Source organism: Thamnophis sirtalis, unplaced genomic scaffold (genome assembly GCF_051295495.1).
Source record: "Thamnophis sirtalis isolate CommonGarterSnake01/CBP01778 unplaced genomic scaffold, rThaSir2_p1.2 scaffold_11, whole genome shotgun sequence".
NCBI lineage: Eukaryota > Metazoa > Chordata > Lepidosauria > Squamata > Natricidae > Thamnophis > Thamnophis sirtalis.
The window spans coordinates 6,145,740-6,163,791 of NW_028261391.1; the positions used below are offsets into that span (position 1 = coordinate 6,145,740).

An 18,052-nucleotide genomic window follows, 5' to 3' on the forward strand; every position below is an offset into this window, starting at 1 on the left:
TCAGAAGCTGGCTAGGATGGTTTGCAAATGATGATGAAGTGACTCTGGGATGATGCAATGATCAACTCTGATGTCAGCTCCACCTCCCTCTTCCTTGATGCTTTCCAAATACTTAAGAGAGGCAGCTTTCAACCTGTGCAATTTGTGGTGGGGCTACCTCAGCGGTGGGTTTCAACCGGTTCGCAGCGGTCCCTGCGAACCGGTTGGTCGCCGAACCCGGAAGTAAGTAACTTCCGGGAACGGCGAAGGGCGCGCCCGCCCGCCCGCGGTCCTTACCCGGTTTTGACGAGTTCTGCGCTTCCACGCATGCGCAGGACGCATACAGCGCCTGCGCGATCGTCCAGGAGCAGCTGGAGCGTCACGCAGACGCCAGTACGCATGCGTGCACCGTGCGCGTGCACGAGGACGCCGCCGGCCCCATTCCAACCGAACCAGTTGGAACGGGGCGAGAAACCCACCCCTGGGCTACCTGTAGATGAGAAGTAACCCAGGGACCTCACCAACCTGGCTGAAGATACTCACAATCTCTTTGCTGTGTCGGTCGAACGTGGCTTTTACAAAAAGGGCCCCGAGAGCGAAACCCAAGGTGTCATCCGTGTTGGAAATGCACGTTTGCCAGCGAGGTGTGCAGGACTCCAGAAAAAACGAGACAGAAAGAAGGAGAGTGAGGCCCAAAGGAAAGTGGAGTTTTAGAACCAGGGTCACCAACTTTTCAGAACTCAGGGACCACTCAATTCATAATTTTAAATCCCGCAAACCACTAATATGATTTGCCTAATGACTGGCTGGGTGGGCGTGGCAAGGTGGTCATGTGACTGGGTGGGCGTGGCCAACTCGATGTCACTCACGTCGAGGGGCGCCTCGCCAGCCTCTACTCACCCCTCCCCTCCCAGCCACTCCTCGCCTGCCCGCCCGGGCTCCTTAGGGCCTCCACAGGAAGGAATTGTTGGAGCTGAGCAGCCACCATGAGAAAGAGTTGGCAAAACAGCTGGCTCAGTTCAAATTGGATATGACCGAGGAGGCTCAGCAGAAGCACCTCACTGAGGACTATGAGCATAGGCTTTCCAAGCAGAGGGAAGACCTGCAGGAATGTAAGGCCGGGTACTTCCCCTGGAGGCTCAGCAGGCTGAGATGGTCAGCCAGTTCCAGGCTATGATGCAGTCCCACTGGAACAAGGCTCTTTGCCATCAGCAGTACTTCCCTCCAGCCTTCGCCCAAAGCCCCACACCAGGAGGCTGAAGCAGACCCCAAATCGGAATTTCTGCCCCCCTCCAACCCATACAAAAAGACCCTGATGGGGGAGACTCTCTGCAGCAACACAAGCGTTCATTGCACGTATCCAGCCCAGGAGCTGTAGTATGAGGACCCCTGATTTAGTGCAAATTAAAAAATGCAAATAATTTTTCTGCGGGCCATCAAAGTTTTCTGATGACTGCTGGTTTAGAGGACAAATAAGTTAAGGATCCATCTTCTTGGAAGAAACTGCATAGTGGTAGATCTTCATCCAAGGAAGATTCCTCACAGGATGCAGAAGATCCCAGCTCAGGTCAGAAGTGGTTCGTTTTTAGATCACCAAGCTAATGCGGACTTCGGGTACCAAGATCTCGACTGGTCTGCAGACTGGAAGCTGTTTCTGGTGCTTCTGTTGTCTGTTTCATTCCCCTAAAGCAGGGACCTCCAAACTTGGCAACTTTAAGACTTGTGGATTTCAACTCTCAGAATTCCATGCTGGCTGGGGAATTCTGGGAGTTGAAGTCTACATGTCTTAAGAGTTACCAAGTTTGAAGATCCCTGTCCTAAATAGCAATAGCACTTAAGACTGGTATACACAGGGCTTTACAGCCATTTCTAAGTAGTTTGCAGTGTCAGCCTATTGCCCCAACAATCTTGGCCCTCATTTTACCGACCTCGGAAGGACGGAAGGCTGAGTCACCCTTGAGCCTGGTGAGAACTGCCAAATTGCAGGCAGCCGGTAGTCAGCAGAAGTAGCCTGCAGTACAGCACTTTAACCACTGCGCCACCGCAGCTCTAAAGGAGAGCTTCCCAACCTTGGCAGCTTTAAGATGAGTGGACTTCCAGAATCCCCCAGCCAGTATGGCTGGCTGAGGAATTCTGGGAGTTGAAGTCCACAAGTCTTAAAGTTGCCAAAGTTGGGAAACACTGCTGAGTTCCCAAGGCTGGCTGGGAATTCTGGGAGGGAAAGTCCACCCATCTTAAAGCTGCCGATGACGTCGGGAATCACTGCTCTAAAGCATTTGCTTACCTTCTTGGTACCGTATAAAGTCTCCAACAGCTTCTCCTGGGCCGTCTCAAACCGCTGATCGAGGCTGGAAGCTGTCTTCTGAACCAGATTCCAAATCATGTAATTGTTCAAAACGCTAAAAAAGAAGGGACACGAACAGATAAACAGATCGCTCGGGCCTCCGAAAGCTGGCTTATTTAGAGAGTGTAAAGTTGTGTAAGGACAGGCTAATCTCGAGGCCTGTATTTGATCGGAGTCCCTGGCATCTGTCGGCTCCAAACCCCCCTCCTGTTCCATCCCACGCAGACAACTGGTGGCATCACAAGGCTCCCTTCTTAAAATAAAGTTTGGCCGACGCATTGAAAGCATTGCTCTTTGCTTGAGGCTGACTTCAAAACTGAGGACCCAGTGGGTGGGAAGTCCCAATGGTTCCTTTTCAAAAAGCAACGGGATTTTGAAACCCCAGCCTTCGATTCAGGCGTGGGTTCCGGCAGAGATGACTGCCGATTTGCTCAGGGACGCGGGAAGCGCGTGGCTTGATGCGTGCCCGCGCAGTACAACTAAAATTGCTCTGTGCATGCTCAGAAGCAAAAAAAAAACAAGTTGGCAGCATCTATGGCACCATCAGGAGAATTGGTTCGGGGGGGGGGGGGGCGTGGCAGGCATGGATCGCTGCCGGTTCCTGCAACCCAGGCTTCCAGGCTGCTACTGGTTCAGCCGAATCGGGCCGAACCGGTAGGAACCCATCGCTGATTCAATTAGGACTGAAGAAGCGTCCTTCTGGATGAGAAGTGAAACTTTTTCAAGAAAAAAAAATTCTTCCAGCAGTTCCAAGAAGGTTCCTCATCCATTCACACCATGAGTGGGCTTCAAACATTTTAGCAACGGGTGTGTCCATGGTGGGCATGGCCTAGTCGGCCTCCTCACCATGGGGGCAGGGGCAGCGTTGAGTTAGCCATGAGTTAGAATAAAATAGAATAATAGAGTTGGAAGGGACCTTGGAGGTCTTCTAGTCCAAACCCCTGCCTAGGCAGGAAACCCTACACCACTTCAGACAAATGGTTATCCAACATCTTCTTAGAAACATCCAGTGTTGGAGCATTCACAACCTCTGGAGGCAAGTTGTTCCACTGATTAATTGTTCTGTCAGGAAATTTCTCCTCAGTTCTAAGTTGCTTCTCTCCTTGATTAGTTTCCACCCATTGCTTCTTGTTCTACCCTCAGGTGCTTTGGAGAATAACTTGACTCCCTCTTCTTTGTGGCAACCCCTGAGATATTGGAAGACTGCTATCATGTCTCCCTTAGTCCTTCTTTCATTAAACTAGACATACCCAGTTCCAGCAACTGTTCTTCATATGTTTTAGCCTCCAGTTCCCTAATCATCTTTGTTGCTCTTCTCTGCACTCTTTCTAGAGTAATACAATACAATACAATAGCAGAGTTGGGAGGGACCTTGGAGGTCTTCTAGTCCAACCTCCTGCCTAGACAGGAAACCCTATACCGTTCCAGACAAATGGCTATACAACATCTTCTTAAAGATTTCCAGTGTTGGGGCATTCACTACTTCTGGAGGCAATTTCTGTTCCACTGATTAATTGTTCTCACTGTCAGGAAATTTCTCCTCAGTTCTAAGTTGCTTCTCTCCTTGATTAGTTTCCACCCATTGCTTCTTGTCCTGCCCTCAGGTGCTTTGGAGAATAGTTTGACTCCCTCTTCTTTGTGGCAACCCCTGAGATATTGGAAGACTGCTATCATGTCTCCCCTAGTCCTTCTTTCTATTAAACTAGACATACCCAGTTCCTGCAAGCGTTCTTCATATGTTTTAGTCTCCAGTCCCCTAATCATCTTTGTTGCTCTTCTCTGCACTCTTTCTAGAGTAATACAATACAATACAATAGCAGAGTTGGGAGGGACCTTGGAGGTCTTCTAGTCCAACCTCCTGCCTAGGCAGGAAACCCTATACCGTTCCAGACAAATGGCTATACAACATCTTCTTAAAGATTTCCAGTGTTGGGGCATTCACTACTTCTGGAGGCAATTTCTGTTCCACTGATTAATTGTTCTCACTGTCAGGAAATTTCTCCTCAGTTCTAAGTTGCTTCTCTCCTTGATTAGTTTCCACCCATTGCTTCTTGTTCTGCCCTCAGGTGCCTTGGAGAATAGCTTGACTCCCTCTTCTTTGTGGCAACCCCTGAGATATTGGAAGACTGCTATCATGTCTCCCCTAGTCCTTCTTTCTATTAAACTAGACATACCCAGTTCTTGCAACCGTTCTTCATATGTTTTAGCCTCCAGTCCCCTAATCCTCTTTGTTGCTCTTCTCTGCACTCTTTCTACAGTCTCCGCATCTTTTCTACATTGTTGGTAAAAAATCCACCCATCTTAAAGTTGCCAAGGTTGAGCTGCAATTTAGCAACATCTAGCCCAGTGTTTTTAAACCCTGGCAACTTTTAAGGTGCGTGGACTTCAACTCCCAGAATCCCCCAATCAGCCATGAGTGTCCACCCATCTTAAAGTTTCCAAGGTTGAGAAACACTGGACTAGACGACCCAAGTTCTCCATCTTTCTGCCGTACATCCAAGAATACTTCCTTTTCAATGTCCAAAGATGGACTCCATCCAGAACTGCAGGAAGCTTGGGATGTGGGTTGTCCTGATCATTACTGGATGGATGGAATGTCTTTCTCGGATACCTTTTGTCAGTGTTATTGATGAGGTGTGACACCTGCTCCAAATACTCCTTCCCATAGACCACCACTGGCTCGGCATCCGTTAGTTCTAGTGGTGCGAGAAAGTATGAGATGAAGTCCAGCCACTCAATCGCAGGGGCAAGAACCTGGAGAAGATATGAAGAGAATCATAGCTTAATAAATTCATTCATTCATTCATTCATCTGTAAAGATCCTCAGCCATCCAGGTCATATGTTGCCCCAAAGGTGCATTTTACGCTTGAAAGTGCTAGTCGCAATTTATAAAGCCCTTCATGGTATTGGACCTGGGTACTTGATAGACCGCCTGCTGCCAATTACCTCCCAAAGACCCATTAGATCACACAGGGTCGGCCTCCTCCGGGTTCCGTCTACCAGCCAATGCCATCTGGCTACTACCCGGGGGAGGGCCTTCTCTGTGGCAGCTCTGGCCCTTTGGAACGAACTCCCCGCAGAGATTCGGACCCTCACCTCTCTCCAGGCCTTCCGGAAAGCCGTCAAAATCTGGCTGTGCCGGCAGGCCTGGGGTTGATGAGTTCCCTTCCCCTCTTGACCTGTGTGGTTGTGTGATTCTTGGCTATTTTTAACTACTTGTATTGTGTTCTATGTTCCCTTTTCCCCCCTTTGAGTTGTTCGCTGTCCTGAGTCCCTCCCGGAGAAGGGCGGCATATAAATAAAACAAATCAATCAATCAATCAAATCTTTTTTTCAGGAGGCAACTGGTCTTTTTTCTTTTTTCTTCGGAAGACATTTTGTTTCTCCTCCAAGAAGCTTCTTCAGCTCTTGACTGAATGGTGGGGAACAGAAGGATTGATACTCCATCCATTTATATTCCTTTATTTATATTCATTGATATTCCTACATTCCTTCCTTTGACCAGCTGTCTGCAAGGAATACAAATCCTTCCATTCCCTACTATCCTGTCAGAGCTGAAGAAGCTTCTTGGATGAGAAGTGAATGTCTAAGAAAGAAAGAAAGAAAGAAAGAAAGAAAGAAAGAAAGAAAGAAAGAAAGAAAGAAAGAAAGAAAGAAAGAAAGAAAGAAAGAAAGAAAGAAAGAAAGAAAGAAAGAAAGAAAGAAAGAAAACAAGCAACAACAAACAAACGAACAAACAAACTCTGGGTATAGCTTGAGATTCTTTCTCTCTCTCTTTCTTTCCCTCCCTCCCTCCCTCCCTTCCCTTTAAGAGTCCAGTTTTGATGTACCAGTAAATAACCAGAGAGGCGCTCAGCCTTATTCAGCTTACTCAAGCTTAAATTGGTAAATCAACTGAACAACTAATCCTTTTTGGTGTTTTTCTAAAATGTGGGCTATGTGTCACCGCCATGCTGGACATTGGAACCGGATATGGTGACAAATGGACCATCCTTCCCCAACACCGAGGTGGCGCAGTGGTTAAATGCAGCACTGCAGGCTACTTCAGCTGACTGCAGTTCAGCAGTTCGGCTGTTCAAATCCCACCAGGCTCAAGGTTGACTCAGCCTTCAACCTCCTTCCGAGGTGGGTAAAATGAGGACCCGGATTGTTGTTGGGGGCAATATGCCGACTCTGTAAACCGCTTAGAGAGGGCTGAAAGCCCTATGAAGCGGTATATAACTATTGCTATTGCTATTGCTATTAACACGGCACCTTCGGAGAATAGATGGACTCCAACTCCTATTATCCCCCGACAGCATCTTCTCTTTGAGGATGATTGGGGTTGGCAGAGAAGCAATTTCCCAATTAATTAATCCTGAGGACCCCCAGTTGGGGAATACAACCTAGTCCCGTGATGGCGAACCTGTTGCATGCGTGCCAGACGTGGCATGCAGAGCCCTTTCTGTGGGCACCTACGCCATTGCCAGCTGCTCTTCTGCTTTCCAGCACATTAGTCTTTGCGGGTATCGCAGCGCTGGAAAATGGCCTGAAAATGGCCAAAACCCAGGCATTTTTTCTGGGCCTTTTCTGGGCCATTTTCCAGCGCTCTGATGCTGCAAAGACCAGCTTGTGCCCACAAAGACCATTACAAAACCAGCCTGAAAAAGGCCCAAAAAATGCCCCTAAACTGCCCCATAACCAGCCACAAAATAGCAATAGCAATAGCAGTTAGACTTATATACCGCTTCATAGGGCTTTCAGCCCTCTCTAAGCGGTTTACAGAGAGTCAGCATATTGCCCCCAACAATCTGGGTCCTCATTTCACCCACCTCGGAAAGATGGAAGGCTGAGTCAACCTTGAGCCGGTGAGATTAGAACCGCCGAACTGCAGATAACAGTCAGCTGAAGTGGCCTGCAGTACTGCACCCTAACCACTGCGCCACCTCGGCTCTCAAAACAGGCATGTGGATTCCGATTTGAGCACTTGGTGCCGAAAAGGTTCACCATCGCTGACCTAGTCTGTAATTTCCACTTACGACTAAATGCAGATTTTCTTTTCCCGGCGCCAACATTTGATGATGTTCTTTCTCCCCCTGGCATTGGCTTTATTTAATGGGCATTTTCCTCATTAAGACTTCTAGAGAACAAAGAAGAGAATGCTTCCCTCGCTCTTAGGCAGCGTTATGATTCATTATTAAGAAAAGGCTGCCTTCTGAGTGGTGGCAAGTGAATTCTGCGTACTGTCACTTTGCTTAATATTCTCGGCTCGACGATTTGCTCCCGGCTCAAAAGATAAGTTCTGGCCTGTCATTTTTCTCCTTTCCTTTTAATTTTCTCTCGTTCCTCTCCCGGTTAACAGCTCTGCCTTCGTGCAGAGTGTCCTCCTTCCCCCACTTCTCCCACTCCCCGCGGAGTCAATCAGGCGCCTCACCCGTAGGAGCCAAATGGCCCTTCTCAGACTGAAGCATCCCTGCTACTCAATACATAGGATTTTACTTGTCTCCCGGTTACCATGGCGGCAGGTTGCTTGGCAACCCGCGAGGGAGAGGAAAGGAAGCTGCTCCCGCCTTCTTCGAACTGGCCAGCGCTGAAAGGGAGAGAAGCAAAGAGGCGTGATGGAAACCGGACCAATCGGGGACGAGCTGAAATGATGGGAACCGTCTGCTGGCAACAGCGGTGCCTGAGCGATGCAAAATAAAACAGTAAACAAAGAACTGGATAGGTGGATTGGCACCGCGGCCTTGGTTACCGAATTAACCTAATTTTCTGAGTCCAACAAAATAAACTTAGCCCTCTAAACCAGTGTTTCTCAACCTTGGCAACTTGAAGATGTCCGGACTTCAACTCCCAGAATTCCCCAGCCAGCGAATGCATTCGCTGGCTGGGGAATTCTGGGAGTTGAAGTCCGGACATCTTCAAGTTGCCAAGGTTGAGAAACACTGCTCTAAACTAAGTGGGGGAGTTGGATGTGCCCGTGTCACGCTGTAAAAAACTTAACCAAGGGTAGAAGGTTGTGTGAAGGCAACCGGTCTTCCAGTGACCTACTTCTGCCTACAGTGTTAACCTAGTGGGGTGTGGATGAACCAGATTTGAAAGAGGCACTGGGGTGGGGGTGGGGCGTGGGTGGAGGATAACCGAGGCCTAATCTACTGCTGTGCGATCTGATTTAGCTCAAAACAGAAATCATAGGGGTGGATGAAAATGTATTAAACCGATGCAAAAGGGTTTTATGGTCTCGTTTTTCAAGTAGCGGCTGAAAGGTCAAAGGGGGGAAATTTGCGTTCTCTAGAAAAGCAGTTTGACTCCACGGTCTTGGATCCCAAAATGACCACCATTTGGGAGGGGTCTGCTTGGTTCACGGCCCCTCCCCCATGTTTCATTCTCTCTCTCTCCCGCCCTCCCTCGTCCGTCCGTCAGTCCGTCAGTCAGTCAGTCAGTCAGTCAGTCAGTCAGTCAGTCAGTCAGTCAGTCAGTCAGTCAGTCTGTCTGTCTGTCTGTCTGTCTGTCTGTCTGTCTGTCTATCTATCTATCTATCTATCTATCTATCTATCTATCTATCTATCTATCTATCTATCTATCTATCATCTACCTATCTACAGTATCTATGTATCTATATCTATCTATGTCTCTCTCTCTCTCTCTCTCTCTCTCTGTGTCTATGTCTGTCTGTCTGTCTGTCTGTATATCCATCCATCCATTCATCCATCCATCTATCTATCTACGGTATCTATCTATTTCTGTCTGTCTATCTCTCTCTGTGTCTGTCTGTCTGTCTGTCTATCTATCTATCATCTACCTATCTACAGTATCTATGTATGTATGTATGTATTTATGTATGTATGTATGTATGTATGTATCTATCTATCTATCTATCTATCTATCTATCTATCTATCTATCTCTATATCTATCTATCTATCTATCTATCTATCTATCTATATCTATCTATATCTATCTATGTCTCTCTCTCTCTCTGTGTCTATGTCTGTCTGTCTGTCTGTATATCCATCCATCCATCCATCCATCCATCCATCCATCCATCCATCCATCTATCTACGGTATCTATCTATTTCTGTCTGTCTCTCTCTGGGTCTGTCTGTCTGTCTGTCTGTCTATCTATCTATTTCTGTCTGTTTGTCTATCTCTCTGTCTATTTCTGTCTGTCTGTCTAACTGTCTGTCTGTCTGACTGCCTGTCCATCTGTCCGTCCATCCATCCATCTTTCTTTCTTTCTTTCTTTTTTTCTTTCTTTCTGTCTGTCTGTATATCTATATCTATATCTATATCTATATCTATATCTATATCTATATCTATATCTATATCTATATCTATATCTATATCTATATCTATATCTATATCTATATCTATATCTATATCTATATCTATCTATCTATCTATCTATCTATCTATCTATCTATCTATCTATCTATCTATCTATCTATCTATCTATCTATCTATCTGTTCCATGGGTTGATTGTTCTCACTGTCAGAAAAGTTCTCCTTATTTCTAGCTTGAATCTCTCCTTGATCAGTTTCCATCCATTATTCCTTGTCTGGCCTTCAGGTGCCTTGGAAAATAGCTTGACCCCCCCCTCCTCTCTGTGGCAGCCCTTCAAATACTGGAAGACTGCTATCATGTCTCCCCTGGTCCCTCTCTTCACTAAACTAGACATGCCCAGTTCCTGCAACTGTTCATCGTATGTTTTAGTTTCCAGTCCCCTAATCATCCTAGTTGCTCTTCTCTGCACGGTTTCTAGAATCTCAACCTCACTTTGTATAATGTAGTGACCAAAACTGGATGCAGTACTTTAGGTGTGGTCTTACTAGGGCTTTATAGAGTGGTATTAGTACCTCCCTTGATCTTGATTGTATCCCTCTGTTGATGCAATTTAGGATTGCATGGCCTTTTTTGGCTGCCATCGCACACAGTTAGCTCCACAGGTTGAAGTCTACAGTTCTTCAAGTTGCCAAGTTTGAGAAACACTGCATTAAGTCGCCCCAAGCAAGCGCCCATTCACCCCAAAAGACTTAACAGCTCTTCCCTCTCTCCCGATCGAAAAGGGAGACACCCCCACAAAAACCTCACCCAAAAAAACAGAGCATCACTTGCAGGGAATCTCAGAAGTGTGACGTTTGTCTTTGGGGTTGACGTTTTGCCCCTCTGTTTACATCACTGCGAAGAGTGTGACCTCAGCAAGGACGTGGGCACACAACACGCCAGGAAGAAAGGAAACAACTCCCTTCCTTGGAGAGCAGAATTGCGCTTTAAGGAAGCCGAGAGCGGCTGATTGGGATTCAGATCAGCAAAGCTGCTGGACTTTTCATTCAGAGAAGGTGGCGACAGGTACTGAATCCTAATCAAAAGACGGTGCCTGGGATTATGTAACAAAAAGCCTGATATTCCTGGTTTACAAGGTTGCAAAAAGACAGAAGGGTGGGGGCATAGGGTGTTAACTGAAGGTCCAGGGCAAAGAAAATAAGGTGTGGGGGGGAAGGAGAATGTCAATTAAAACCATGTTTTAAAACCAGTTGAACCATAAGGAAGGCTGAGTGCCAAAGAATGGAGGCCTTTGAACTCTGGTGCTGGAGAAGACTCCTGTGAGTCCCTTGGACTGCAAGGCCATCCAACCGGTCAGTCCTAGAGGAGATCAACCCGGACTGCTCTTTAGAAGGCCAGATCCTAAAGAGGAAACTCAAATCCTTTGGCCACCTAATGAGAAGGAAGGACTCCCTGGAGAAGAGCCTCATGCTGGGAATGATGGAGGGCAAAAGAAGAAGGGGATGACAGAGAAGGAGGTGGCTGGAGGGAGTCACCGAAGCAGTAAGCGTGAGCTTAAATGGACTCTGGGAGATGATAGAGGACAGGAAGGCCTGGAGGAACGTTGTCCATGGGGTCGCGATGGGTAGGACACGACTTTGCAACTAACAACAACAAATCTGCCATTACACTTTGGGGTTCTTTCTCCCCAGGACCAGCAATTCATTCCGCCCTCCCCCCTCCCTCCAATCTGGGATCCAGTTGAAGCTCAACTGAATCCAATTCCAAATGCGTGAAATTTCAATGCATTTCTTACACAGAGGTTACAACGGCATTGAAAACAGTCTGTCAGGCCTGGAAGCCATCTTCCGCATTGGGCCTTCAGGCCTGCCACATTTCTTGCTGTGGGAAAATGGGCAGTGGGATTATATGGAGTATGGGAGATATATAGTCATAATAACATTCCGTTCTCAGAGAGTCAAAGAAATCTTGCCCTGCAGCTGGGATGGTATCACTAGAAAGCATCTCCAGTTTTGGATGGTGCCTGTCTGGGCCATATGATGGACATGTGGGTGCTGGGCAGGGACGTGAACTTTCTTTTGGGTGGGGAAAACCTGGAAAATTTCAGATTCGGATTTTCCCAGATGTGCCAATAAAGGTAAAGGTTCCCCTCGCACATATGTGCTAGTCGTTCCCGACTCTAGGGGGCGGTGCTCATCTCTGTTTCAAAGCCAAAGAGCCAGCGCTGTCCAAAGATGTCTCCATGGTCATGTGGCTGGCATGGCTAAACCAGGGGTGGATTGTGGTCAGCGTTACTGCCAGTTCACTCATGGACATGCTTGGCGTGCACAAGCTGGATCCACACTGGGCACACATGTACAATTCAATGGAAATTGTTCTGTGCATGCGCAGAACTCCCCAAAAAGATGGTGGCAGCGACTGGGAAGCCTGTTGGGGGGGCGTGGCCAGCCTGTGTTGCTGCCGGTTCTGTGAACTGAACCGAACCGGTAGGAACCCACCTTTGGACTAAATGCCGAAGGCGCGCAGAACGCTGTTACCTTCCCACCCAAGGTGGTTCCTATTTTTCTACTTGCATTTTTACGTGCTTTCGAACTGCTAGGTTGGCAGAAGCTGGGACAAGTCACGGGAGCTCACTCCGTTTCACAACACCAGGGATTCGAACCGCCGAACTGCCGACCTTTCTGATCGACAAGCTCAGCGTCTTAGCCACTGAGCCACCCTTACGTGCCAATATGACATCTCAAGTCTTCTTTCATTAGGGGTGTTACTTGGGACCCTGACACAGTCTATGTTTCCTCTGTGTTCAGTTGTGTTTCAGCCTAAATTGAAGGCTGATTCAAGCCCTCTCCACCAGCTGCCCCCTCCCGCCCTTCTCCAGCCAAGGCCCACCTGCAGCTCAGCAATGGTCATCTTGTGGTAAATCTTCTCATCATCTCGCCGTTCATCTTGTGGGACAGTGATGTTGGCCAACTCGGTCTCCAGGAGCAGCACCTGCCCCATCTGTTCTTCCGCTGAGCTTCTGGCTCCTCCCAACAGCATCGCCAGCTCCACCATGTACTCCAGGTAGACAGACAACACCTGGCAGAGAGAGGAGTAATTCCATAACAATGACCCTGCCTCCTGATCCTCCAGAGGGCTGGAGAGCAGAGGGCTTCGTTCTGGAGTTTGGCTGGAAGGCCAAGTAGGAAGAAGTGAAAAATGATCAAAAGGAATATTGGAACGGGATATGCAAAATTTCAAGATATACCCAGAGTTTATTTGTTTGTTTGTTTCCTTTCTCTCCCTCCCTCCCTTCTCTCCCTCCCTCCCTCCCTTCTCTCCCTCCCTCCCTTCCTTTCTCTCCCTCCCTCCTTCCCTCCCCTTCCTTCTCTCCCTACCTCCTTTCCTTCCCTCCCTCCCTTCCCTTTTAGTCAAGTTTAAGAAATAGTAAGGGTGGAAGTGGGAAATGGATTTATTGCCATCCAATTTCCAAGATAATTATAGCAGCTACTGAGTTCAGTTTAAGAGTCAACTGGACTCCTGACTGTAACAGTAAAGAACCAGAGAGGGAGGAAGGGAGGGAAGGAAGGAATGGAAGGAGGGAGGGAAGAAGAGAAGGGAGGGAAGGGAGGGAGGGAGAGGGAAAGGAGAGAGAGAGAGAGAGAGAGAGAGAGAGAGAGAGAGAGAGAGAGAGAGAGAGAGAGAAAGAAAGAAAGAAAGAAAGTATTGTATTTGTATTTGTATTTTATTATTTGTATGCCGCCCTTCTCCGGGAGGACTCAGGGCGGCGAACAATTCAAGGGGAAAAAAAGGGGGAACATAAAAAGACAAAATACAAATAATGAATGAAAGAAAGAAAGAAAGAAAGAAAGAAAGAAAGAAAGAAAGAAAGAAAGAAAGAAAACAAACTCTGGGTATTGCTTGAGATTCTTTCTCTCTCTCTTTCTTTCCCTCCCTTCCTCCCTCCCTTCCCTTTAAGAGTCCAGTTTTGACTGCGACAGTAAAGAGCCAGATAGGAAGGAAGGAAGCCATAGTCTGCCTGTGAAACGCAGAAAGGATGAAGGAGAGAGAACATCTGGACCTTCTGCTTGTGAGCATCCACACAGGAGGCCCAGATGTTCCCTCCCCCCTTCTTCTCTGCAGTGAGTATCTGCTGCAGTTCAAGAGTTGATTCAGCAGCTCAATCGGGAGTTTTGCTCAGTTGGATGCATTGATTTCACCTGGAATTCCCCTTGTGGCCTGCCTTTGTTTCCCCTTACATTTCCCTTTTCCCATGAGAATTCTTTCAACTTCCCCAGTTTTTATTTCTCACTGAAACCTTCCTCGCCTCACACTGTTTTATAGATCTTTCTTCTGTTTCAAACCTGCTTTGTGACTCTGGATTTCGGGAAGGGAGACTCAAAATACATCTTTTCCACCCCAAGCTGTTCCTGGGTAGAAGAAAGGGTAGAATTCCCCAAACGGATAGATGGGATCGGCTTGCAAGGGAGGTCACAGGTAACGATCGCAAAACAAAAAGCTAATTAAGAGTTAGGAGACTCAAACATGGCCAAATCAGCAGAAGGAAGCAGAATGTCAAGCAGAACAGCTATCAAATTCCATAGCCTAAGAACATCACCCTGGTTGTCCAATTAAATTTCCAGGGTATCATTACCCGGTGTTTAAAATAAACAATATATAATGCTCCATATAATTATCGCAGTCAGAATCTCATTTGCCCAAAATGGGAAAGAAAAAACCATTCCCCCAAATGCAGAGATTATTTAAAAAGGTGCTAGAATGCACGGAAATGGACAAACTAACAATGGTGTGAAATTTCCAAAAGATGACCTAATTAATTTACGAGCCTCGAGACAAAGTTCAAAAGAAATCCATTCATTTATTAGGATCAACATTTTGGCATTTTCTTCTGCGGCGGAGCCAAATCTGATTTCCGTTTAATGGCCTCTGAACTTTACTCCTGCGTCTCCCCTCCCTTCCATCTGTGTCATAAATCACATCCACCAACAAGGTGCTGCAACAGGCTATGAACTTGCGCGCCTCACACGCCTGTTGTAGAAATATGAGATCCGACTCTGGCCGAAGGTACGCATGGAATTCTCCCTCCTTTCAATGTCAACATGATAATAGCCATGGAAACGCTTTACAAGTTGACTCCGGTGCTAACAAAATGTGAAGTCCACTGCTGGTTTGCTTAGTAAACTTGTCATTTACTGAGCAGAGTGTACGCAGCTATTTGTAGTTTATTTAATCAACCCGGAGTAATCAAATCAAGATTTGAAGTGTGGTAGAGATTCAGCCAATATTCCACTGGTATTTAACAGGACAACACAAATCTTTTTTCCCCCCAATCGTTGAAAAGGCCTCCCAAGGAATGAGAACAAAAGTGACTAAAACCAAAGATGGGCTTTTGCCGGTTTGGACCGATTCAGGCAAACCGGTAGTTCTGACCATCGACTAGCCTTGCCCCTGCCCCCACCCCCACCCCCCCAGCTCTGGTGCTATCTGGTTCTATATATCTCACTTTCTGGCTTGCTCGTCCCACCTACGCAGCCCAGCTGATTTCCATGCCTCATCTGCTCTACTCACAGCAGCAGTCCGAGAAGGTGTGCTGGAAGCCGAACACATGAAATCGTCGTGTGTTTGAAGCTGCGCGTAAGTGCGGAAGCTGTGCACACGCTCGCATTTACAGTTCTGCACTAGGCGAACTGGTTGCTAAATTATGTGCAGCCCACCTCCAAAATCAAAAGATTGGCTACATAAGATACCTATTTTCTCTCACTTTGATTAGTGGTGGGATTCAGCCGGTTCGCACCACTTCATGAGAACCGGTTGTTAACCTTCTGAGCACTTTGGTGAACTGGTTGTTGGAGGAAATCATTAGGGCAGAGAACTGGCTGTTAAATTATTTGAATCCCACCACTGACTTTGATGCATTCATTGCTCTGTCTAGACCACCATTTCTCAACTTGGCCACTTTAAGAGGCATGAATGCCAACACCCAGAATTTCCCTGGCTGGGGAATTCTGGGAGTTGAAGTCCATGCCTCTTAAAGTGGCCAGGTATGAGAAACACTGGTCTAGAAGAACCAGGATGACTCAGAAGAGTGTAATAAAAGTTATTATGCTCACGGAAAACTGCAATAAATTCATAGGAAGCATAAAATTTAGTTGGTGTGTATTAGTCTTTTTTTTTTTTAGCGCACAGCGCTCACTTAAATCTGCTGATGGGCAGGGGTGGGTTTCAACCGGTTCGCAGCGGTCCCCGCAAACCGGTTGGTCGGCGAACCCGGAAGTAAGTAACTTCCGGGAACGGCGAAGGGCCCGCCCGCCCGCCCGCGCTCCTTACCGGTCTTTGAAGGCTTCTGCGCTTCCACGCAGGCGCATAGCACATACAGCACCTGCGCAATTCTCCGCGAGCAGCTGGATGGCACATACAGCGCCTGCGCGAGTCTCCGCGAGCAGCTGGAGCATCGCGTAGGCGCTAAGACGCATGCGTGAACTGCGCGCGTGCACAAGGACGCCACTGGCCCCGTTCCAACTGAACCGGTTGGAACGGGATTAGCAACCCACCCCTGCTGAAGGGATGCTGCTGTTGGAAAGTGGGTTGGAATTTGACCGGGGATACTCTACAGGTAGTCCTTAACTTACAACCATTCATTTAGTAACCGTTTAAAGTTATAACAGCACCGAAAAAAGTGACCATTTTTCACACTTACAACCATTGCAGCTTTCCATGGCCACACGATCGAAATTCGGACACTTGGCAGCAACTGATTCATATTTACGACGGTTGCAGTTCTCTATGGTCATGGGATCGATTTTTTGCGACCTTCTGACAAGCAAATCTAGGGAAATCAGAGTCACTTGACAACTGTGTCACTAACTCCACAGCTGCAGTGTCAGCCTCTGCTTTGCTGTTGCTTCGGCTGCCATGAAACGGGGAGGGGGGGGATGGTATTTGGGAGGGGTTACTCATTGTGCTGGAGGAAGTTTCTGGAGCTCAGCTGCCTGTCGGACTACGCATGCATAGGAGGTTCCCGCCAGGACTAACGGCACCGACATTCCATCTTGGTGATGCCTTTCGAAGTTATCTTGCACCTGACACTTGGGAGAATTATGATTGGACTGTGACTGGGATGCCAAGGGGTGGGGAATGGGTTATTCTATATATCAATCGCTTTCGTGCCTAAATAATCAGTCTTCGCTTCGCTATGCCTTTAATCATTTATAATTAGTAAAAGTACACTTGATTTCTACCGACGGAGTCTCGTGGTCTTCTTTCCTAATTATCTAATGGAGAGGTACTGACATGCAGAGTTCCACTTCACAACTGAGGCAGGAAGGTGGTAAAATGGGACAGGATTCACGTAACAACTATCTTGTTTAGCAAGAGAAGTTTTGGACTCCGTTGTGATCATTAGTCGAGGTCTACCCCTAAAAGTTTTCCTTACCTTCTTGTTGGCTGTCTTGTTCAAGTAATAGTCTCGTGATGGTAAAAATAGGCCGGACTGATCCACCTGCCATAGGTAAAAAAAAAAAGAAGAAGAAGAAGCAGTTCAATCCAGAAGTCAGGCATGTCAGTGTATTGAGAGTTCACGACTGAAAGAGACATGGCAACAAGGACAGCCAATGAACAGGCATAGCAACTAAGTCAGCCAATGAGGCTGTTTGGAAACTGAAACAGTATTTGCTGCGTGAGCAAGAAGGAGACAGCAAGGAGCCTGGGCGTGGCTTAGCTCAATTGTTCTGTACTAAAGCTCTGAGTCTGAGCTCAGACCTAGTTTGCTGCTCTGAACTGAAACTGAAACTGTTCTCTCCTCTGGCTGTTTTGGCTTGTATTGGAAAACCTGTTTTTGGGTATTGTATATTTACTTCATGTGTTGCATTATATATAAAGCAATTATATATAAAGAGAAGTTAATGAATCCTGCTGAATCAGTTTTCCTGTGTGTCAGTTCTGGATCCCGTTCCAACAGGTACGGTTGGAACGGGTCCGGCAGCACGCAGCGCACACATGCGTCTTAGCGCCTCTGCGGGCCTCCAGCTACTCAGCGGAGCGTCATGCAGGCACTATATAGACCTGTAAAGAGCTTGGGCGGACAGTTGAGCCCTCCGGAGCACTGTACCGGAATGGTATCCGGTGCTCCGGACAGGCTCCAGTATGCCCATAGCGGGGCATACCGCCTGCAACCCACCACTGCCGTGTGTGCTTTCTGGGTGTGATTGCTTCAACAACACTCTGACAAGACATTCCTTTCACTGGCTTAAGTTCCTCTCTAAAACAACCAGAACAAAACCATTCTGTTCTTAGCTACCGATGGCTACCTTCCCACTCAAGTGCAACTACATATGAAAAGGGCATTACAGGTAGTCCTTGATTTACAACCGTTCATTTCGTGACCGTTCAAAGCTATAACAGCAGTGAAAAAGTGCCTTCGGGCGTTTTTTTTGCACTTACGACCATTACAGCATCTCCCGGGTCACGTGA

The 18,052-nt window shown here is 47.3% G+C and overlaps 1 protein-coding gene across 1 annotated transcript in view; it reads right to left on the minus strand.

Annotated features, from left to right (window-relative positions):
• ECE2 (endothelin converting enzyme 2) overlaps positions 1-18,052 on the minus strand; it is an 83,592-nt gene that overhangs the window by 22,381 nt on the left and 43,159 nt on the right. The window contains exons 7-11 of the mRNA XM_087725125.1: positions 17,016-17,081; positions 12,473-12,661; positions 4,935-5,077; positions 2,264-2,378; positions 523-633 (exon numbers count right to left, since the gene is read on the minus strand). Coding sequence (XP_087581251.1) covers positions 523-633; positions 2,264-2,378; positions 4,935-5,077; positions 12,473-12,661; positions 17,016-17,081 — 624 coding nt within the window. The remainder of the gene's footprint in view (positions 1-522; positions 634-2,263; positions 2,379-4,934; positions 5,078-12,472; positions 12,662-17,015; positions 17,082-18,052) is intronic.